Genomic DNA, 22,520 nt, shown 5'->3' on the forward strand with positions numbered 1-22,520 from the left:
GCACACAAGTGCGTGCACGTGCCCATGGCTCGCTCTGTGTGCCCGTGCTTGTGTGCTTGTATCAGCCTGCGCGTGTGCACCCACACCTGCCCCGTGGGACAGCGTGCAGGTCTCGGCTTTCTGAATCGGTTAAGAAATTCCCGTTCCCGAGCACTCAGAGCATTCGGGGCTGCGGTTCGGCACGGCCGCCCTGGGTGCTTCGACCACTTACATAAATTAAATCATTTACAGCCCGAAACGTGCCCGGGAGCTTCTCCCCAGCAGGCTGGCGGCGCTGAGCAGCGGCCGCTTCCACCCACCAGGCTCGGGGTTAATGCAGCTGAAGGGATTGTGCCAGGGCAGCAGCTGGGACAAGCAGGAGCCGAGCGTAATCCGGTGCTCGAGCGGCTTCCTGGGGCCGGCTGCTTCGCTGCGCCCCTTCCGCAGGCAAGAAATCCCAGCGAGGGGCTCCGGGCTCCATCCTGCACCCCACGGCTGCCCACCGTTCCCCCCTATTTCTTCTTAGGAATTAGAAAAGGAGGCTGCCTGCTCCGTGCTGCTGCCAGCCTCCTGTGATGAACAGGGGTGCCGAGAACCAGAGTCGGTGCTTTTTTTTTTTTTTTTGTCTTCCTAATTACGTTTCATCTTGACGAGAGGGGGGACACTGGGGCTGCAGCAGGGCCCCGCTGTCCCCTCCTGGCAGCCCCTGGTGGCGTGCCGAGCCCCTGCCAGCCCACGCACCCAGACCCCAAACCCCAAACAGCTCCCAGCGCATTTCGGGCAGCAGCCTGGCGCTGGGAACCCGGGAACCTCGGCCAGAGCCTGCCCCGGCAGCCCCAAAGTGCTCCTCTCCGGGGCTCCCGGCTGCGCTGGGTTGCTTTCTAGCTCGGAAGAGTCTGGGAATTACAAATTTAAGAGTCGTTCATACGCACACGTCGATATCCACGAGCCTTGTTGGCAAACGTGCTTTGAGAACCACAGAAGTGCCAGGGCTTCGATACAGCACTGGCTCTGGAAATGACGGGGCAGTTGACCCGAAAGTCTTGGTTTTCCCCTTAAGTCGAGCCACAGAGCAGAGAGGAGCAGGTCCTGGTGCAAAGGGGAGCGAAAGCAGTGGGGCAAGTGCCTGACTGCAGCCTTCTCTGCCTCCCCGAGCATCCCGCTCACTGCTCACACCGCTGCCCAGCCCCGTCCCGCACCAGCAGCACTCCCCCACCTGCAGCGGGGCGCTGGGCTCTGTACGAGCATTGACGGCCCCGACGACTTCTCCCATCACCGCTCTGTTTATTAACGCCACCACCTGACGCCACATCCAGCACCGCGGCCCCGTGCCCGGCCGGGAACCCAGCGCTGCTGCCCCAGACGTGGCTGGGATGCGATGGGCACAACACGGGGCACGGAGCCACCGGGGACGGGAACCACGACCTGCAGCGGGTGCCCGCGCACCGGGGGTCTCCCGGCGGCACAGCCACCCTCGGCCCCGTTCCTCGATCTGGGGGCAGAGCCCCAGGCTGCCCCCGCTGCTGGTAAAGGCACTGCAGCGCCACCGGTAAGGGCACGGGCAGCACCGCTCGCCAAGGTGCATCTAAGAAGAGCGGCGTAAACCCCAAGGGTTTGTGCACAGGGACACCGTGAGCCCCATCGCGATCACTGCAGGAGGACGGGGGTGAGCAGGAGCAGCTCGGGGCGGGCTCATGGGTCTCAGCCCTTGGGGGACACGGCCACATACCCAGGGCAGGACCCCGGGGACGGCTGCGTGCCTCCACGCACCGCTCCCACGTCTCACACCCGCGACCCCTCGGGCGCAGCTCTGGTAGCAGCAGCGGGGCCGGGTGCCCGGGGTCGCCGCTCGCTGGAAACGCGTCCGCCGCTGCGGAAGGATGAAGGGCTAGAAACGAGCGTTTGGAGGAGCCTTGCTGGCGGGGTCCTACCAGAAAAATGTCCTTTGACTGGAACTAGCATTTTATTCTATTGTATAATCCATGAGTGCGTCACAGCCCCGAGAGCCGGGCAGGCACCTATCAGCGCTTCGGATCTAGATACACAGAGAACCTCCTTGCCACCTGCATCTGCCGGAGCTCCCTGCCGCCACGCGGTGCCGCCGCGGCCAGCCCCGAGAGCCGGGAGGAGGCAGCGCCTGGCCGGTGCTGCAGCACCTCCGCAGAGCTCCTGGACAAAAGTGACTGTGCCAGAATCAGCCTACGGAGCACTGAAAAGAAAAAAAAAAAAAATATATATATATAGCTTGGCGATCCTAAGTTTGCTTATCAAATAAAAAGTTCCTCCACATTTATTAAAAAACCAAACAGTAGATTTAAAAAGCAGTTAAGAGTCCTACTCCGGCAAAACACCCTGTACAGGTTTCCTTTGTTGTTGCTGTTGTTGTCGATGGTGAGGATCCTCCCTAAGTCAGCTGCTTCTGTTAATTTTATATATATATAATCTTTTAATTTTGCCGCGCGTTGCTTGCTTTAATTAATTAATTTATTTCCAATCAGCCTAGCTGTCTCCACCAGAGCAGCGGCGCTACCACACAAAGCTTCCTTGATGTCCATGCCCTGAGCCGGGGGGGATGGAGGGAGGGTGGGGAGAGATGAGCAAAGGAGGAGGAAGAGGAGGAGGAGGAGGGCTGGGGGGAGGGAAGGGAAGGGAAGGGAGAGGAAGCCGTGGCAGCCCCTCACTCTCCCATGTGCGTCCTCAGGTGGTACTTGAGGGACTGCTTGTAGCGGAAGCACTTGGTGCACTCGGTGCAGGGGTAGGGCCGCTCGCCGGTGTGCGCCCGCTGGTGCTCCAGGAGGTGGTGCTTCTGCGTGAAGTTCTTGCCGCACTCGGTGCAGTGGTAGGGCCGCTCGCCCGTGTGGATGCGCTGGTGCTCCAGGAGGTGGTGCTTGCGGATGAAGCCCTTCCCGCAGACGGCGCAGGCGTGCGGGCGCTCCCGCGTGTGGATGCGGTAGTGGTTGGTGAGCTTGGACTTCTCGCTGAAGGTCTTCTCGCACTGGCTGCACTGGTAGGGCCGCTCGCCGGTGTGAGTCCGCTGGTGCCGCAGGAGGTGGGAGGGCCGGGTGAAGTTCTTGCCGCACTGGGGGCAGAGGAAGGCCATCTCGCTCTTGCCGGCGTGGATCCTCTGGTGCATGATGAGGCTGATCTGCAGGCGGAAGCTCCGCCGGCACTCGCCGCAGGTGAAGGGCCGCTCCCCGACGTGGGTGATCTGGTGCTTGCTGAGGCTCGACTTGTGGCTGAAGCTGCTCTCGCACTCGGAGCACTTGTAGGGCTTCCCCGGGGGCGGGGGACGCGGCTGGGGCTTGAGGCCGTGCTCGGGGCGCCGGGGCACCCCCACGCCGCGGCGCGTGTGGCTGCGCTGGTGCAGCAGGAACTGCTGCTTGTTGCGGAAGCTGAGGTCGCAGTCGTGGCACTCGTAGGGCCCTTCCTTGAGGTGGTTGCGCTGGTGGATCACGAAGTTGATCTTGAGCATGAAGCTCTTGCCGCACTCGGGGCAGATGTAGGGCCTCTCCCTCGTCCGGTTGCGCTGCTGGGCCGTGGCCGGCTTCATCTCCCCCGAGTCCCTCTCGCAGGCGGGGGCCTTCCCTACGCGGGCGGCCGCCAGGCTCCGCGGCGGCGCCTTGGAGCTGCACTGCGCCTCGCAGCCCAGCCCGGCCTCGTGGTTGGGGAAGGCCGGCGGCTCGGTCCGCCCCGAGAACATGGCGCACGGCTCCAGCGTGTCTGGGTCGTCCTCCTCCTCCTCCTCCTCCGTCTTGATCACGATCCCGTCCTCTGCAGGGGGAAACCAGAATTTGGTTAGGGTGGGACCGAAGAGACGCCCGCAGCCGCGTGCGCAGACCCCGCGTGCACCCGACTGCCCCGGGGAGGATGGACAAACCGCCTCGGGAGTGACAAACCGAGAGGCTTTGCAGTTCCGTGACGTTACGAGGCAGGGGGAGAAGGGACACGAATGACGGCGTTATTTCTGAGCAGCTCTCACTGCTGCTGTTGCGCAGGGCTGGGCTGTGACCGCTGGGCTCTGCGGGAACACAGCACGGGGCTGCCTGGCTCCAGCTCCGAGCGCCCAGCCTGGGACCGACCCCTTCCTTCGGCTTCCCCCGACCGTCGTCCTTCCCAAACCCCAGCAGAGATGGGGTGGACGAGGGCCCTGACGGCAGCAGGCTCCCTGCTTGCACCACACCGACGCCGGAGGTGACCCTGCCGCTTTCGTTTTTTTTCCCCAAACGCCGGTTGTTTGGTGAAAGCCGCCCTGGCAGGGACGCACGCAGCGTGCCCCGAGGAAAGGCCCGCGGTGGATCCCTGACCGTCACCCCGCGGTGGACTTTGAGTCGGGCTATGTACCTTTCAGAGGCTTTCTAGGAAGAACTGCCAGGCTTTCCCAAGAAGAGGCAGCCGACACCGGGTTGTCTCAAAGGCACGGCCCTCTCCCCTCCGACGGAGGGGTCAGCAGGGGAAAAAACATTCCCGAGGTGCCCGCCGCGACCTTCTCTCTCTTCTCCCCACCCCCTGGCCTCGCCGTGCCTGCCCTCCCGGCAGCTCGCACGTCACGGATCCGGCCGCCCTCGTCCCTGTCCTCTGGACCCTCCCTGAGCTCCCGTGTGTTCGGGGACGCGGACCCCGTGCCGCCCGCTTCCCCTCCCCAAATCCAACGCCTGCCCCAGGCCTCTGCAGCCCCTGGCTTTGCTCCCTCTCCTGCCCCGACAAGAGGTTTGGGGAAAGGCTTTTCCCAAAGGGGACCCCAGCGGGTCGGGTGCCCCTTCGGACAACGCTCAGAAGTTCACCGCCTGCGCGTGCCTCCTCCTCCCGGCCCCAGCACCACTGCAGCTGCGATCGAGGCTGCCCCAGCCGTGAGCTTTTCCTTCCAGCACCGATCCCGGGGGGATTTCACCCCCCCCCTCTTCCGTCCCAGCCTTTTCCCCACCCTCCCGGCACCTCTCACCTGTGCAGCTGCCGTGGTGCACGATGACCCTCTGGATCTCGTTGAAGTCAGCGACGTACTCGGAGGGGTCGCCCAGGCTGGTGCCCGGGAGGTCTCTCGGAGGGGAGACGGAGCCGTAGGGGCTCTCGCAGGCGGCCTCCTCGTCCGGGCTCTGGAAGCTCCCCTCCGACTGCCCCGACATCCCGTGCAGCTCTGGGTTTTCGGGGCTGTCCTCAGGAAGCAGCTCCTCCGTTTTGATCACAACCCTTATGCCGGCTGCAGCAAAGAGAGATGCCCACCGGCGTCATCCCCAGGAGCTGGGATGAAACCGATCCCAGCAGCTCTTTGCCAGCTCCCGAAGGGCTGGCTCTGCTGCTGTGCCCACAGATGGGCTGGCTTTGCTCTGCTGCCGCTCTCCCGTGTTCCCCTGTCCCTCACTCAGCCCTGCCGCGGTCCTCCCTGTAACCCAGGCGCCGCACGCAGCCCTCCCGGCTCGCTCCGACAGGTCTGGGACTCCGAAGGGTCTGGGGACCCCGCGCCCGCTGCCCAGTGCCCCCCCGGCCACCCCAGGTCCCTAGGCAGCGGGGCTGAGCCAGCAGCCCCGGGGGCAGCAGAGGATTTTCTCCTGCTGGCCCTGATTTAACTTCAAAATCCTCACGACCAGGAGCCCGGGCAGGAGGTCAGAGTGACCCAACCCGGGGCAGGAGACCAGCAGCGGAGCCAACGCCATCTCTGCCAGGACACCTCCTCCAGCCCCAGCACCTCGGCGGGCCCTGCGGATGTCCATCCTTCCTTCCCTGCTACGTCTGTCCGTCTGTCCGCCCTTGTCTCGAGCCCGAGAAGCCCGCTGGCAGCTCGGTCGTGCCAGGCCCCAGGCATTGCAGCCCAGCTCCCCGCCCAGCCCTGCAGGCGCAGGGACCCCTCAGCACCCCGGGGTGGGTGCGGGCCGCAGGGGCACTGCAAAGGGCGAGCCCAGCCATGCAGCAGGAACCGACAGAGGGGAGTTTTTGGGAAGGCTGCAGCTCCCTCGGTCGGCCACGACTCGGCACACCAGGCTCCCGAGGACGTGCTCCGATTGCGGATCTCTCCCCTGCTGACAGCTCCCGGTGCCCACCCCTCTGGGCTCCAGCAGCCCTGCTTTGCGTTGAGCTGTACCTGGACGTCAAATCGTCAATGAGACGAACCCTTCCCTGTTTGTTTTTGCTCCTCCTGATCATCTCCTCCGCCACAGCTCTCAGCAACAAGTGTTTTAGCCCTGCTCCCTCCTGCCCGTCCCGGGGCAAGCCGGCTCCCGGCTCCTCCGAGCGCAACCCAGGGCTCCCCTCACGCCCTCGTCACGCTGCTCTCACCTGCGGTGGCATCGGTTATGATCTCGCTCTCCTCCAAGTCCTGCTCATTCCTGACCCGCGATTCCTCCCCTTGCTCGATCTGGGACAAAACACCAGGTTTGGAAATTGCATAGTCTGTTGGGAGAGAGAGGGACGGAGGGAGGGATTACTGGAGGGGGAATCCTCAGGCTCAGCTTCCACCTCTCGCGGAGCAAGGGAGAAAACACGAAGAGACTGGGGGACAGCCGCAAAGGACCCGCGCACAGAGCAGCCCGGTGCTGCAGGTGGGCTCCCTGGACAGCCACGGGGGCAGGAGCTGCGGTGCCACACACAAAGCGACTACTTCAAAGAGCAAATCCAACCCCAACATTTTTCGTGCACGACTTTCGAATTTCTCAGGCGAATTCCTGCCTCTTCTGAAGCCAAAAGTGTTTCGCCTCTGGCCCCAGCAGAACAGGGATTTCTCCTGCAGGTTCAACAGATAAAGCCCCGAAAGACGGCAGCTGACATTGCGTTACGCAGTTTTTCTTTGCCCTGGGTCTCCGCAGAAGTTTTCTCTAAAGGGGTACGTGAGCAGCAGACCCAAAAGGTGAAGGGAAGCCCTTGCAACAGCCGCAGGGGAAAAATGCTTTTTCGGTATCTCTGGCTGCAGGGGGCCTCGACAGGTCTCCTGTCCACCTCGCCCCGAGCTGGGGGGTGGCCTTACCCAGCCTCATGCACCACCAGGAAACAAGAGCAGGACTGGAAACATCCTCCTGTACTTTTTAAGTCTCCCTTTACACCGGGACATTTGGGTCTCGAGAGGATCAAACTGTGAAATCGAGGAGGAGTCGGAGGACGCCTGGGACTGCAGGCAGCCAGGGATTCCCAAGAAACTACCTTGAAGCAGAAGGGGGGCACCCGTATTTACCCAGGGAGATCAGCGACTCGTAGTTCCCCTTCATCACGTTCTTGTACAGCTCCTTCTGCCACTCCTCCAGCTTCTCCCATTCCTTGTCGTTGAAATAGACGGACACGTCGTCGAACGTCACCGGCACCTGCAATCACAAGCACCACGGGTTCAGGCGGCCTGGGCGGGCACGCTACCTCGCCCCTCGCTTCCTTTCCCCCCCTCGCCCCGTGGACGTGGCCAGGCTCCTTCGCGGCCACCACCCGGTTTGTGTTTTTATTGGAAAACAACTCCTGGGCACGAGTTCCCATTCTGTGACATTAAAGGGCTCGTCCAAACACCCGCTTCTGTGCACGGGGCCCCGACCACGCTTTCCCCAAGCGACACCGACCTCCTGCTCCTCCTCTCGGTCCCGCTCACACCGCGGGGTCAGCTCTGCAGAGGTGACCGGGCTCGTGCACGCCTGGAGGTAGCGTAAACGAGATAAAAACCGGGTGCCACGGCTGGACCTCATCTCTATTGATGAGCTGACGTAAAACCCCAGATTCAATTACCCCAGAACTCCAGGGAAAACTCGACCCAGGCCCTGAGTTATCATTAGTTATTGCTTGCAAATTGTCCGGGAGCAGACGGCAGTTTCCGAGGCTGTTTTGCCGAGCAATAATTTCTGCAGATAAATTCAGGATGCGGCCGGCTTGCAGGGGCTGTGCCGAGCTCTTCAGAGAGCAGCACGGTGCTGAGCGGTGCTGCCCGGCCACGGGGCCGCCGTGCCTTCCTCCAGGCTGGGTGTCGATCTTCCTCTCGCAAGCACCCACCGCGCTCTCCGGAGAGTGGCGACGTTCATTTCCCGGTGGGTGTAGGAAACGGTCCCATCAGCAAACTTTCTTTTGGTGAAAAGAGTCATGAAATGCAAATAGCGGATGAATATTCATGGCGGGCGCCTTTTGTTGCTGTACACGGCTGAGCCCAAGCTGTAAGGGCCGGCGCTCGTCATCTTCCTGCGGATCCCCGAGGTTCCCCCGTGCCCGGTGCCGCAGACCCCGCGCGCTCCTTCCTCGGGTACCGCCACCCGTCCTCGGGGATCCAAAGGTGGCGGAGAAAGAGCGGCTGAGCCTGCTTCATTCACGGGTTCTTGATTCAAACTCCAGTGGCGGTTAGAGGTGAGCTGCTGTGGCACGGCTGGCCGAGCTAGAACCGAAACCTCCCCCCTAAATGCCATCTGAGTTATGGGGAGATGTGCCCCCCCCCCCCTCAATTCCACCTCCCTCCCTCCACGGGCACCCCATCGCAGGGCACACCGGGAGGCTCAGGCGGGCAGGTTTGGCGTCTGAGCTCCCCCCAGGTCCCGATGGCGACTGGCTGCCCTGCACCGGGGCCGTCCCCGCTTACAGAAATTACAGGATTTGGGGAGCAGCTCCTCCGGCCGGCGCCCACCCCCTGCCCTCGCCCCAGCCCGGGCACCGTTACCTTGGGGACTTCCCCCTTCCTGCCGGGGGGCAGGCGCAGGATCCAGAAGTTCCTGTTCTTCAGCAGGTTCTCCATGTTCTCCAGGCGCCGCTGCAGCAGCCCGTACTCCTGGATGAGGGTGCCCAGCGCCGCGCACTTGCTCTCCAGCTGGTTCCCCAGCTCCGCCGCCGTCTTCTCGCAGTCGATCAGCTTCTTCTCAGCCACCCCCGTCCGGCCCTCCAGGTCCAGCAGGCGGGTGGCGTGGGAGTCCACCTTCCTCTCCACCGCCTGCACGGCCGCCACCACCGTCAGGGACAGCTCCGCCGTCTGCGTCTCCCGCTCCGAGGTGCGCTCGGGGCCGGCGGGCGGCTGGAAGGGCGAGGGGCAGCGCGGCTGCAGCACCGGCTCCGGCGCCTGCGGGCAGGGACGGGTGTCACCGGGGACGGGCGCAGCCCTGGGGACCCCCCCCAAGAGGTGCTCGGGGACCCCCTCGGGGCTGAGCCACCCCGGGGCGGCGGCGATGTCCCCGTCCCGCGTCCCCGCGTCCCCGCAGGGCGCTGACCCCGGTAAGCTGCTTACGGCTGGGCCCCGTGGGACGGGCAGGGCCTGCCGCAGGGGGGCACGGAGGTGACACTTGGGGGGGGGGGGACACCCAAAGGACAGCGCAGCCCCGTTGCTGTGGGGACGGGGAGGTGACACCCCGGGGGGACAGGCGGCCGACCCGCCACCGGGGGGGGGGGGCGGTGACGGCGGGGGGGGGGCCCCCAGACGGCTCCATCACGGCTCCGTCACGCCGCCACCGGGGGGGAGCTACGGGGAAGGGGGGGGGGGCGGATCGGGGGCCGGCGGCGCCGGTTGCCCCCCACCCCCCCCCAAAACCCCCGCAGGGCCCGGCCGCCGGTGCCCGGGGGGGGGGGGGGGCGGCCCCGAGGGGGCGGCGGGCGCAGGCCCGGAGCCGGGAAGGGCGCCCCGTCCCCGGCTGCGGCCCGGCCGGCGCCGCCCCCGACGGCAGCGCCGTCTCCGGAGGCCCGGCTCGGCCCGGCCCTGCCCGGGCGCGCCGCCCCCCCGGGGCTCCCCGCGCCGCCGCCGCCGCCCCGTCGGAGGAGTGAGGGGGGGGGGGGTCGGGTGTGGGGGGGGGGGGGGCTCCCGCGGTCCCGGTGCTGACAGCCCCCGGCGCGGCCCGGCCCGCCCGGCCGCCTCCCGCCGCGGCCTCGACGGCGCGGCCCGCCCCGACGTGAGGCCCGCGGGCGCCGGGGTTCGGTGCCGGGCCGCGGCCCCCCCCCCCCCGGGCGAGGCTGCGGCGGCCGCCCTTACCTGAGCGGGAGCCCCCTCGGCCATGGCCCTTTGTTCCCTGCCCGGGGCTCCCGGGGGCCGCGGCCGGGAGGATCCAGCGCCCGCTCGCTGCTTCACCTCCGGCCGCCGCCGGGCATGGGGCAGCGCCGGGGCGGCGCGGGGCTGGCGGGGCTGGCGGCGGCGGGGCGGGGGCGGCGGCGGCGGGGCTGCGGCGGGGCTCGGGGGGGGGGGCGCGGCCCGGGCCCGACCGGGGAGCTTGTTGGGGGGAGGGGGGGGGGGCGGCGCGGCGAGAGACCGAGCGGCTCCGGGTCCCGGCTCCGCCGCTCCGCGCTGGGCGCTCCGGCCCCGCCGCTGCCCCGCCGCGCCGGCAGGGGGCGGGCGGGACGCCGCCGCCGCGCGGGCCTCGCCGGGGGCCGCGCCGGGCGGGGCGGAGCGGAGCGGGGCCGCCCGCCGCCGCCGCAGCGCCCCCTGCCGCACCGACGGCATCACCGCGCCGCCGCCGCCCGTCGGGGCCCTGCCCGGGCGTCCCCGGCCCCGCAACCGCCGGGGCCCGCCCGGACCGGCCCCCTCCCCCCTCCCCGGGCCGAAACCGGGCCGCCCCCCCACACCCTCCCCGCTCCCACCGACGCCACCGACGGGCGTTGCGGGGGGGGGTTGGGGGGGGCTGCGCCGAGCGGCCCCGGGGGGGCTGGGGGGAGACTGGGAGGGACTGGGGGGCACCGGGGAGCGCTGCGGGGGAAGCGGGAGGCCCCCGCCGGCGCCGCGGGGCCGGGGGTAGCCGCGGAGCTGCCCCCCCCCCCTCGACGGCAGCGCCCCCCGCCGGGATCGGGCCCCCCCCGGGCCCCGCCACGGCTGCGGGGGGCTCCGGGCTCCCCCCCGGCGGCCCCGCCGCTGCCGCCCCCCCCCCCCCCGGCGGCGTCGCGGCCCGGTGCGAAATGGCGGCCGGAGGGCAGCGTTGCCATGGCGACCGCTCCCCCCCCCCCCCCCCCCGATCCGACCCCCCCGCCCCGATCGGCCCCCGGCCGCCGCGGGGGCTCCCCGAGGAGCGGCACCGACGGGAGGCACCGCCCCGGGCACCGGTACCGGGCCGGGCCAGCCCCTGCTGCCCCTTGGGTCCGGTCCCATCCGTCCTGCCCCGTTCCAGCCCGCTCTGTCCCGTCCCATTCCATCTCTCGTCTCATCCCTTCCCGTTCTGTCCTGTCCTGTCCTGTCCCATCCTATCCATCCCACCGTATCCCAGTCCACCCATCCCATCCCCATCCCTTCCCGTCCATCCTGTTCCATCTGTCCTGTCCTGTCCTCTCCCATCCCAAACGATCCATGCTCCCCCATAGTACTCACACCCACCCCTCCCCATCCCCATCCCCATCCCCATCCCCATCCCCATCCCCATCCCCATCCCCATCCCCATCCCATCCCCACCCCATCCCCACCCCATCCCCATCCCCATCCCCATCCCCATCCCCATCCCCATCCCCACCCCATCCCATCCCACCCCATCCCATCCCCATCCCCATCCCATCCCCATCCCATCCCCATCCCATCCCCATCCCATCCCCATCCCATCCCCATCCCCATCCCATCCCCATCCCATCCCCATCCCCATCCCATCCCATCCCCATCTCATCCCCATCCCCATCCCCATCCAATCCCATCCCATCCCCATCCCATCCCCATCCCCATCCCCATCCCCATCCCCATCCCCATCCCCATCCCCATCCCCATCCCATCCCCATCCCCATCCCATCCCCACCCCATCCCCATCCCATCCCCATCCCCATCCCATCCCATCCCCATCTCATCCCCATCCCCATCCAATCCCATCCCATCCCCATCCCCATCCCATCCCATCCCCATCTCATCCCCATCCCCATCCAATCCCATCCCATCCCCATCCCATCCCCATCCCATCCCCATCCCCATCCCCATCCCCATCCCCATCCCCATCCCCATCCCCATCCCCATCCCCATCCCCATCCCATCCCCATCCCCATCCCATCCCATCCCCATCCCCATCCCCATCCCATCCCGATCCCATCCCATCCCCATCCCCATCCCCATCCCCATCCCCATCCCATCCCCATCCCCATCCCCATCCCATCCCCATCCCATCCCATCCCCATCCCCATCCCCATCCCCATCCCCATCCCATCCCCATCCCCATCCCATCCCATCCCCATCCCATCCCCATCCCCATCCCATCCCCATCCCATCCCATCCCCATCCCCATCCCATCCCCATCCCCATCCCCATCCCATCCCCATCCCATCCCCATCCCCATCCCCATCCCCATCCCCATCCCCATCCCATCCCATCCCACCCCATCCCCATCCCATCCCCATCCCCATCCCATCCCATCCCCATCTCATCCCCATCCCCATCCCCATCCAATCCCATCCCATCCCCATCCCCATCCCATCCCCATCCCCATCCCATCCCCATCCCCATCCCCATCCCCATCCCCATCCCCATCCCCATCCCCATCCCCATCCCCATCCCCATCCCCATCCCCATCCCATCCCCATCCCCATCCCATCCCATCCCCATCCCCATCCCATCCCCATCCCATCCCATCCCCATCCCCATCCCCATCCCCATCCCATCCCCATCCCCATCCCATCCCATCCCCATCCCATCCCCATCCCATCCCATCCCCATCCCCATCCCATCCCATCCCCATCCCATCCCCATCCCCATCCCATCCCATCCCATCCCCATCCCCATCCCATCCCCATCCCATCCCATCCCCATCCCCATCCCCATCCCCATCCCATCCCATCCCCATCCCATCCCATCCCCATCCCCATCCCCATCCCCATCCCATCCCAGCCAAGTGCCCGCTCAGCCCCGGCCGGGCCCCATGCGTGGCAGCAGCCCCCGGCTCGCGGCCCCGTTCCTGTTCCCGACCTCGGGGGCCCCCTGGCACAGGGTGACAATGGGGGGAAGTCGGTGACACCGAGCATGGGGATGGGCAGGAAACCTTTTGGTTTGCGGAAAAAGGGAGGGGACGGGGGAGACGGGACGAGGCAGCATCCCGGCACCGCCGCAGTGCTGAAATGGGGGCATGGCCACAGCGCTGGGGCGAGGAGCATGCGTGGGTGCACGGGTGCACGACGGCAGCAAGGACCCTAATTGGCACCCCCCTGTTCAGGTCCAGGCCCCCCGTATTGTCCCTGGGGACAGCACCCATCAGGAGGAGCCGGGGGAACAGCTCTGGGGCCGGGGGCCCTGCTGCGGGTGAGGAAGAGCCCCTTGGAGGAGGGGCAGGCCGTGGCAGGGGGTCCTTGGGGAGGAACCAGGGCAGGGCTGGGGCGCTTTGGGGACGATCGGGAGCAGGGACTGGCGAGGGGTGGCGGGGACGGCCGTGTCCCTGCGCCCAGCCTGACCCCTCCGCCTGGAGCCCCCCGTCCCTCGCCCTGCTGCCAGCTGGGACCCGGGGGCAGCCGCTGGGCAGGGACAGAGGGAGGACCTGCCCGGTCCCACAGCGTGCGTATGGAGAGAGATGGACACTTATTTATTATATATATATCGAGCTTTAATATGCATCCATGTCCCTCTGGCAAACCTGCATCGTGATCAGCCAGAGAAGAATCCGGATGAGGCCCCCGCTGCTGTCTAGGTTTGCGAGCGCTCTGCGCTGCTGGCTGTGCACATATATTACATGTATGTGTAATGCACGCGTAATGCACATGCAGGCAGCACACACGTACACTGCAAATAAAAACCCATGCCCTGTGCACCGGCTCGTGCACCATGCGTGCATTGCCCAGCACGTGCTCGCTGCCCCGGGGGCTGGGAGCTGCCACATCCAGCACCGTTCGTTCTCCGCGCCGCAAGCCTGTCCCTTCCCATCCCATCCCATCCCATCCCATCCCTTCCCTTCCCATCCCATCCCATGCCATCCCGTCCCATCCCATCCCCATCCCATCCCATCCCCATCCCATCCCTTCCCAACCCTTCCCATCCCTTCCCGTCCCGTCCCGACCCCACAGCCCACCCTGCTGCGTGGGGCAGCCCCGTCCCCGCTGGATGCTGCGGAGCACGGGGGGGAGCTGGCTGGGTGCCCCCGCTCCAGCTCTGCAGGCACGCACCACGGTGCACCAACACGGCAGCAAAGCCAAGTGCCACCTCCCCGCGTGTCCCCTGCCAGCTGCGACCCACAGCCACCCTGCCCGTGTCCCAACCCCTTGGGCCTCGTCGGGGCTCTGTTGGCCATCCCACCGCAGGCAGGACCAGGGGAGGGGACGGTCACCCTGTGCCAGGCTCTGTCCTCAGCCCAGCAGAGGAGCCCAGGGGACACGGGGCTGGAAACGCAGCGCTGTCCGGGCACCCTGGCACGGCCAGCAGCTCATTTGGCAGCCACGACCGAAGCAACGGGGAGAAACTGGGAGTTACGGGAGGCAGCCAGGGAGGATCGGGGAGGTCTCTCATCCCCAGACCCCACCAGGCTCAGGCCAGCGGGATGGGACGGCTGCCAGAGGGAGCGGGAGCAGGAGCCGGGCGGCTGCCCAGGGGCTCCTCTTGGGACAGGGAAGAAACGGGAGCTTCTGCCAGGCAGCAACAACGCACAGCGCCCGAGCCCGCTGCTGTGGCTGCCGCCCCGCAGCGCCATGCACCGAGTGACGAGGAAAGGTGGCAAAGCGGCCAGGGGGACGCGAACCCCCACGGCACGGGCACACGGGGACAGCCGAGGTCCTGGCGCAGGGACCTGGCGACATCCGAGGGTGCTGGTGTGGGCCCGAGGCAGCCTTCCCTCTGCAGGCACCCCTGGAGAGAGGCGACCTGCATCCGGCATCCCCGAACCGTACAGGGGTGAGGCGATGGGGTGGAGGCAGGAGGGCGCGAGGAGCCGGGGGACGTGCTGCTGGGGCTGGGCAGCACCGCGGGGCCAAGCTCAGCCCCGGGAGCCAGGGCTGCATCCCCCCCGCCCCGAGACAAAAGCGCACGCTGCCCTGCGGGGCCAGGCCTGGCAGGAACAGTTTATTGGCAGCCCCGGTACAAAAAGCGTGGGGAGGTGCAAGCGAGGAAGCCGCGATGCAAAACCCAGCGTGCCGACAGCGCTGCCCCGCTCAGCAGCTGAACCTCCTGCAGCCCCATGCACCCCGGTCCCGCCGTGCCAGGCTGCCACGGAGGCACCCCAGCTGGGTGAGGGAGGAAGGATGAATCCGCAGGGTACACGGGGGGGTCTCCACACCCACCGCAGAGGGCCGGTGGGTGCCGCAGGGCCAGTCCGCGAGCAGCGTCCCTGCTCCGCCTCCGCAGCAGCTCGCTGGCCGCCGCAGCCCTTGTGCACGGTACAGGCCAGCTCCCAGAGGCACAGGGATATTTTCGTGTGAAACCAAGGTCTGCTTCCAGACGTCAGCAGAGAGAAAAAGCTTGGAAACACGACCCCCACAGGCTGACCACCAGCACACGCAGCAGCCCCAGAGCCGCGCTCAACAGCGCTTTCCAGGACGTGGCTCCTCGGATGCTGGGCACGGCCAGTGACGGACTCGAGCAGCCCTTGCCGAGCTCGTGCAGTTCACCAGTTCCGCAAGGTACCCGGAAAAACGCTGGTAAATAGCAGCCAGGTGCAGGGCGAGCGTGTGCAGTCACCGCTGCCAGAGAGAAACGCAGAGGCTGGGCGAGGGGAACGGGGCTGCGATCACTCACCCGACACGGGCTTCAGAATGGAAACACTGTATTGACGGACTTTACAAAAGTTATTACAAAACACAGTCACAAACCAGCAGCCGACGACACACAGCGGAAGAGACACTACTTACAGTCACCTTGGGAACAACACCACTGAGCTCCGAGAGAATTCAACCGATATTTACAGAGACGCCTGAAAAACTCCGGTAAGTTACCTCATACATTTAAGTGTTTTAGTTCAACAGTGAAGTATAGTGCCACACGTTTCCTTGTATTATAATAATAATAATAATTATAATAATAATAATAATTATACTACTTCTAGATTAACTAAAAACCAAACAGCTCTTTACAGGGGTTAGGAGAAGTTCCTTTCATTTGCCTGACTTACCTGAGTGTGAGACCAAACCCAGTTAAAAAATATGAATAAAATCACCTTCATCGACAAGAGTTCCTATGACGGACCAGCGGCACCGCTCCCTCAGGCCAGAGGGAAACCGCAGCCTGACTGGCGCAAGCAACGTCCTTCAAGAGAACAGAGACATCTCTGCTCCGGGTCAGGTCCCCGACCGTGCCTCCGTGCACCCACACGCTGCCCTCCCGGCTCCTCCTTGCTCCAATGTCCTCAGCCCTTCCTCCTTCGCGTCCTTTCCTCCTACACCTTCTCTTTCTCGCCTTGCTCTCTGCCGCTCTCTCCTCTCTGCTTTCCTGCCTTCGGCAAGTCCTGCGTCACGCCGCTAACCGCATCCCTGCTTCGCCTCTCTTCCCTGGACCCCAGCCCCGGCCTCGCGGCGCAGGGCTGCTGCTGGGGGTGCGTCAGCGCGGCCGGAGCGGCGCCTCCCCCCCTCCCTCCCTCCCTCCCTCCCTCCCTCGCGCCTCGCGTCCAGCCTTGCGGTGAAACGAGTGGAAAAGAACGAAAAGCGAAAGCTTGTCACTCCTGAATACGCACAAAGAAAGGTGGGGAAACACCTGCTAAATACAGACCCCAGAGAAGCTCTCGGGAGCATCCTCTACAGGCAAAATCCAAACCTGCGCGGGGGACAACTAGTACGAGGCCTGCACCGCTGTGGAAGTCCCACGTAGCCCCGCAGGGCTCAAGAGGTGCCCAGGCCTTCGTGTCAAAGAGTTTTTAAGAGGAATTCCTACGATGCTTCGACAAAGCGGGCTTTGTAGCATGACCACGTGGATTAGCCGCGATACAAGTTCACCTCCCATCACGCTGCACGTCCACCGGCTAGACCGTATCGTAACCGCGAGCCCTTCCGCCCGGCCACCCAGCGCGGCGCTACTGCTTAGTTTCTTTTTTCAGGCAGAAGTGGCCCGTCTGAGTGGCCGACTCCAAGTTGTGCTGCGACTCCTCCATGGGCCGGGGGTTGCGGGAGTGGATTTTCTGGTGGCAATTCAGGGACTCTTTGTAGCGGAAGTGCTTCCCGCAGACGGGGCACTGGTACGGCGTCTCGCCGGTGTGGACCCGCCAGTGCTTGAGCAGGTGGTCCCGCCGGATGAAGCTCTTCCCGCACTCCGTGCACTGGTACGGCCGCTCCCCCGTGTGGATGCGCTGGTGCCGGATGGCTTTGGAGAGGTCTCGGAAGTCCTTCCCGCAGTAGGTGCAGGTCAGCGGCCCGTCACCCTTCCCCGTGTGGAGCTTCTGGTGCAAGATGAGGCTCACCTCCAGGCTGAAGCTCTCCTTGCACTGCGAGCAGGTGTACGGCCTCTCCACCATGTTGTTCGCCTGGTGCCTGACGAAGCCGTACTTGAAAGCGGAGCTCTTCTCCGAGTCGGCGCGCTTGGACGCCTTGGAGCGGGACGGGCCCTGGCCTTTCGGAGAGGTTTTGGATTTCTGCCTGAAGCTCTCCCCGGGCTCCAGGGAAGTGCAGGCTTCCTCACCCGCGTGCGCTCGCTGATGGGCAGCGAAGAGCTGCTTGTCCAGGAAGCTCTGCCCGCACTCGCAGCAGATGTACGGCCCCTCCACCGCGGCCGCTTCCTCGGGAGCGTCCTTCTTTGCCAAGTCTCTCCCGCGGCGAGCGGAGCGCCTCAGCCCGTTGCCCGTCGCGGCTCTCTGCTGCGGGGTCGATCCGCTCCGACTCTTGCCGCTCGGCTTTACCTCTTCCTCCGGGTTTGAGAAAACATCTTCCCACTTCCCTGCTAACGAGCTAGGAAGCTCAAGGCTGTCAGGACCTTCCTCATCACACTGCTGTGCATCTGACGGAGCAGAGACATGCATGTCATTTCTTTGAGATAAGAACGGCCGCGTTACTTAGACTGCAATTCGTTTGGGGGCAGAGGTGCTCTGCGCGCTCACGGTGGTACCTGGCACTACAGGGCTGCAAGCCCTGACCGGGAGCTGTCTAAGCAGTACTGCAATGCAAATAAAGCCCAAATACGTTGACTTCTTGGGAAAGCTCAGACACTGTGACGGTGAGACCTCTCTATTTAGCTACGCAAAGGGAAAAAGCAGGTTTCTCAGCAAGAGGTGAACCAGAACGTGTCACTGAGGGCGCGTGGTACAGGATAAAAGCAAAACAAAAAAAAAAAAAGGAGGGAGAGAGAGAAAGAAGGGGAATAAAACCTCTTTTTCTTCTGGGCTTGTATGATGCCTAGGCCTGGGGCTGAATGATCTCTTGTGATATAAACGGTAACTCAGAGCTCCTGCCAAGGACCCTGGCAAACAGAGGATGAAAAGAGCATGGAGGATCTGGGGGTACAGAGGAAAGGCCTGAAAAAGCCACAGGTTTCTGCAGAGCGCGCGAAGGTAAAGGCACGCCCAGCGCTTGCGTGCACAGAGCAGACTGCTCCTCGCTCCCTGTCTCTCCACTTGCTTGTCACTTTGCCAAACGTGCAGTTTGAAAACGGGCCGACTGGTATGGATCGGGCCGAAATTCTGGAAAAGCACCAGCCAGAGCAGTTCGGCTGCTTGTGAGAACGAGGCCAGGAAACCAGACACGTCCTAGCAGGATACGCTTCCCCAAGCGGCTTACGTGTTCCCAAGCTTCAAAGCAGGGACCTGGGGTGACAGGCAGCGACAGGGACGTGTCTTCTGCTGTGCCACAAAGCCTCACATTCGGCTGACATAGGAAGCCGTGAAAAATATCACTTTACATACTCGTGGAAGCCTTGTAGGAACACTGCTGCTAAAGCCATTGAAGCGTGCCCGCGCTACGCCTGCTCCAGCCCACCTCCACCTCGCTGAGCGATCCGACCCCGTGCGGGTGACCCCGCACCCCCTAGGGAGCCCTCAGCTGCTTTAGAGCTGTGCCGGAGCTCCTCCTGCACGCGTGCCATCCATCTGCAGCGGCCGTCGTCCAGCTCCGTGCCGAGCCCGAGGCGAGCCTGGCAGAGACCGCCGCGACGGCAGGGTCTCACGCGGGGACCGTCCCCGGCCAGAGCCAGGAGCCTGCGCCCGCCTCTCTCTGCCCCTCCACCTCTGCGCGGCGCCCGGCGAAGCTCTGCGCTTCCAACTCACATGTACTGGGGGCCTCCATGCTCTCCTCCTCCTCCTCGGAGCCGTCGTGACTTTCAGCCAGGGTCTCTTCGTATTTACCCCACGAGCTGTCGTCGGGACCGGGAAAGGAAAACTCTGTGCACAGAAGGAAGGACAGCATGAGCTGACGCTCACACCTTGCAGCTGCTTTACAGGGGATTTCAGGAACGACGGCAGCAGCGGGTAGGAGCCGATGAGGAGGGCGAAGCCACCCTGACCTGGAGGACAGCGCTGGCAAAACTCATCGGCAGAAGCAAGGAGAAGAGCACAGACAGGCTGCGGCAGCTGCAGCTGCTTTCCATCACCCCACCGAGTCCCGGGAACTTTATGGCTCACCAGTGCTGGGATCTGTGGGAGTTTCTCCTCCCTCAGAGTCATCCTGCTCCTCAGCGTTGGGATCCTCTCCTTGCTCAATCCGCGACAGGAGGTCAGGTTTCGAAATGGCAGTGTCTGCGCGTAAGAAAAGGATCAGAACGTTTCCTCTGCCTTGCGGGACAGAGACTCCGCAACCTTTGCCCACCAACCTTCCTTCGCTGCTGGGGAGGACGGGTAATGGAAACAGAGGCTTAGGAAGATGCTCTCACACACCTGCACCGCTCACCTTGTCTGGGCCCTGGGAACATGAGCGGACTGCAGGAGCACACTCTGCTCAGGTGAGGAGCACCTCCCAGCCTGCAGCGTGAGGAGGAGAATAAGAAAATGCATCTGTGCTTACCTCCAGGCTTCCTCTCTTCTCCTCTGTGCTAAGGTCCGCGGATCCATTGCAATGGGAGCTTCAGCTTGGGGACAGAACCAGAGCTGTCAGCCAGCGGCAGCAGCGGAGGTGCCCTCCCCACACGGTTCCCTCCGGCCCCGGATTGCCACAGCCAGAACCGTTCCTTCCTACTCGTCCGAGGCACGGGCTGCTTGTGGATTTGGGTGCGGGAAAGGGGAAAAATCACAATCTCTCCTAGCAGGGAGAGCGGAAAACTTAATTTTGAAACAACAAGCGTTTGTCTCTGGGCATTAATTTCCATTACTGCTCTACTGGATCCGTTAGCCTTATGCGAGGACCTCGCCTCCAAAGCTAGTTACTCAAAAAAGGGAAACCTTCAGATTAAGCACAGATACATTTTTCTAAGCTCCAGGCTCAGACCCACAGATCCCTTCCAGTAGGACCGTTACGTTCCTGTGCATCCAGAGTAGGATGCAGGATTCTTTTTTAAACAGGAGAACGGGGGCAGTATTTATCCTTTACTTTTTTCTCTTGCACACAAGAGCCATCTAAACGATTTAAAAAAAAAAAAAAATGAAAAAAAAAGGAAGAAAAACAGGAAAAAAAAAAAAAACAGGATGAAAGGCCCTGGATTGCCCAGGACTGGAGGGCGGGACGGCTGTCTGCCAGGGATGTCAGTGCTCCCGAGTGCTGCACGAGGATGCTCAGCCCAGGCAAGACCATTTCTCGAAACACAGGCAGGTGCTCCGAAACCCTCGTGAGGGCAGCACGTCTCCAGAGGTGCAGCACAGGAATGGCCAGCACTGGAAGGCGCCCGCAGGGCACGTTCCTGCAGCCTCGAACGCACTGCCCTGAGCCCTCCGGCTCTCCCCGAGAGCTGCACAAGCAGACATTAAAACACCTTGGTACAGAAACGTTCCCCGGCACGAGGCCGGGGCTCGGCAGAGCGCTCAGGCGGACAAACCTCGCTCTGCTTCCTTAGGCAACCTCTGCTGCTGGAAGGGGCTGACCACCTACAGACGGGGCTGGGAGCAACCCGAGGCAGGGCACCCCCCTGCTGCTTGCACTCGCCCGAAGCGGCAGCGGGCTGATGCCCCCAGCGCAGTGGATCTGTGGACCTTTGCGGGACCAAGAAACTCCCCGTTCTCCCCATCGTCGCTGAGCTTGAGGGCCTCTCGCTTCCCCTCCTCACAACCCAGGTCCTCGCCCAGCTCCTACCGGCCGCAGAGACCGTCAGCGGGACGGGGTCACTGCGGCGACGCTCACACCGTCCGTCCCCTGTGCACCCAGCGCGGTGAGGACCGTGCTGCCGATCCCCAGGGCCGCCACCAGAAGCCAGCACAACGCCTGGCCAGACCCGCTCAGCACCCACCCTCCCCGATCCGCCAGGCACAGCCTGGCCCTGGAAGACCTGGGACGCCAGCAAGCGCGGGGCAAACCCCAGCCAGACTTTACCCATCGAGATCACGGCCTCGTAGTTGCCTTTCATGATATGCCTGTAAAGCTCTTTCTGCCACTCGTTCAAGTTCTTCCACTCCTCCTCCGAGAAGCTAAATGAAGCGTCACTGAACGCCACGGGGACCTGCAATTAGAAGCACCGTATGCTCAGCTGCTGTGCCTCTTGCTGGAGAAAACATCTGGGGATGTTTCCTCACTCAAACTCCTACACGTCTCGTTCGTGCCCCGTGCCTCAGCTCAGGCGGCCTGGTGAAGGGACACGACGGGGCTTTCCCCCGTCACCTGCCTACCCCTCGTGCCCCATCCAGCCTCCCCGTGCCGCAGGCAGTGCCTCTCGCAGGGCACGCGGCGCAGGCTCGTTTCCCACTTCGTTTTTGATGCAATTCTGCAGCAACCGCCTCCAAAGAGGAACCGGGTGCAGCGGGCAGGCACGTGGGGCTGAGCCACGCCGTGTCGCGCTCGGCGTGATCCGAGCGCCGACCCGTCCACAGCAGGGGATCCACGGCCCCGCACGGGGTTTGAGCCCCACGGGCACGTGCCGAGGGGCACGTAACCACCCGAAAGGACCCGTGCTGGTGCCCGGCGAGCAGGCAAGCCCTGTGTTGGTGGGCCAAGCCGCACCAAAGCTGTCCTTCAACGGGGCTGCTGGCGCGGCCTTCTGTGCCCCATACAGGAGACACGGGGGGGGGGCAGCGGGCACCGTTACCTTGGGGACCTCCCCCTTGGCGCCGGGGGGCAGGCGCAGGATCCAGAAGTTCCTGTTCCTCAGCAGGTTCTCCATGTTCTCCAGGCGCTTCTGCAGCTGCCCGTACTCCTGGATGAGGGTGCCCAGCGCCGTCCACTTGCTCTCCAGCTGGTTGCCGAACTCCACGGCCGTCTTCTCGCAGCCGATCAGCTTGGTCTCGGCCATCCGCATCCGGCCCTCCAGGTTCATCAGCTGCGCCGCCTGCGCGTCCACCTTCCTGTCCACCGCCTGCACCTCGGTCACCAGCGTCAGGGACAGCTCGGCGGCCGGCAGCTCGGCCTCGCCGCCGGGGCCCTCCTCGGGGGCTGCCAGGGGCTGCTCCAGGGCCAGCTCCTGGGGCTCCATGGCCCACTCCAGGTCCTGCGGGGCGGGAGGGACAAGGCCGAGCCGTGGCACCGCCGCCGCCGCCACCGCCGGGGGGGAGAAGAACCGGGGAGGGGGCAGCGGCGAGAACGGGGAACCGGGAGCGGGCGCTTACCTGCGCGGGGGCCCAGTCGGCCATGGCCCGGCGGCGGCGGCGGGGGGGCGGCGGGTTGGGGGGGGGCGGCGGGCGGCGGGGGGGGGGGCGGCCGGGGCGGGGGGGCGGCGGCGGCGGCTGCTCAGCAGCGGCGGCGGCGGCGCGGGGCGGGCAGGG

The 22,520-nt window shown here is 64.9% G+C and overlaps 1 protein-coding gene across 1 annotated transcript; it reads right to left on the reverse strand.

The window, feature by feature from the left end:
* Window positions 1-143: 143 nt before the first annotated feature.
* LOC310895567 (uncharacterized protein) lies at window positions 144-22,437 on the reverse strand. The gene is made up of 13 exons (XM_083827035.1): window positions 22,365-22,437; window positions 21,848-22,246; window positions 21,139-21,265; window positions 19,305-19,418; window positions 18,951-19,064; window positions 16,777-17,689; window positions 13,419-13,497; window positions 9,875-10,060; window positions 8,582-8,974; window positions 7,136-7,262; window positions 6,247-6,360; window positions 4,919-5,173; window positions 144-3,750 (listed from the first exon to the last, which is right to left on the reverse strand). The coding sequence occupies exons 1-13, from the start codon at window positions 22,386-22,388 to the stop codon at window positions 2,657-2,659; spliced, it is 3,939 nt and encodes a 1,312-aa protein (XP_083683161.1). The 5' UTR covers window positions 22,389-22,437; the 3' UTR covers window positions 144-2,656.
* Between the last annotated feature and the right edge of the window lie 83 nt (window positions 22,438-22,520).

This window comes from Anser anser (assembly GCF_964211835.1).
Source record: "Anser anser genome assembly, chromosome: 2".
NCBI classification, from domain to species: Eukaryota; Metazoa; Chordata; class Aves; order Anseriformes; family Anatidae; genus Anser; species Anser anser.

Excerpts from the sequence above, each read along its gene's own strand:
- LOC310895567 (XM_083827035.1), bottom strand. The coding sequence starts at position 22,388 with ATGGCCGACTGGGCCCCCGCGCAG. Across the intron at positions 13,498-16,776 it reads CTGAAAAAAGAAACTAAGCA|CCAGCAGCGCAGAGCGCTCG; the intron begins GTAGCGCCGCGC and ends ATATGTGCACAG. Across the intron at positions 3,751-4,918 it reads GCACCACGGCAGCTGCACAG|AGGACGGGATCGTGATCAAG; the intron begins GTGAGAGGTGCC and ends TTCCCCCTGCAG.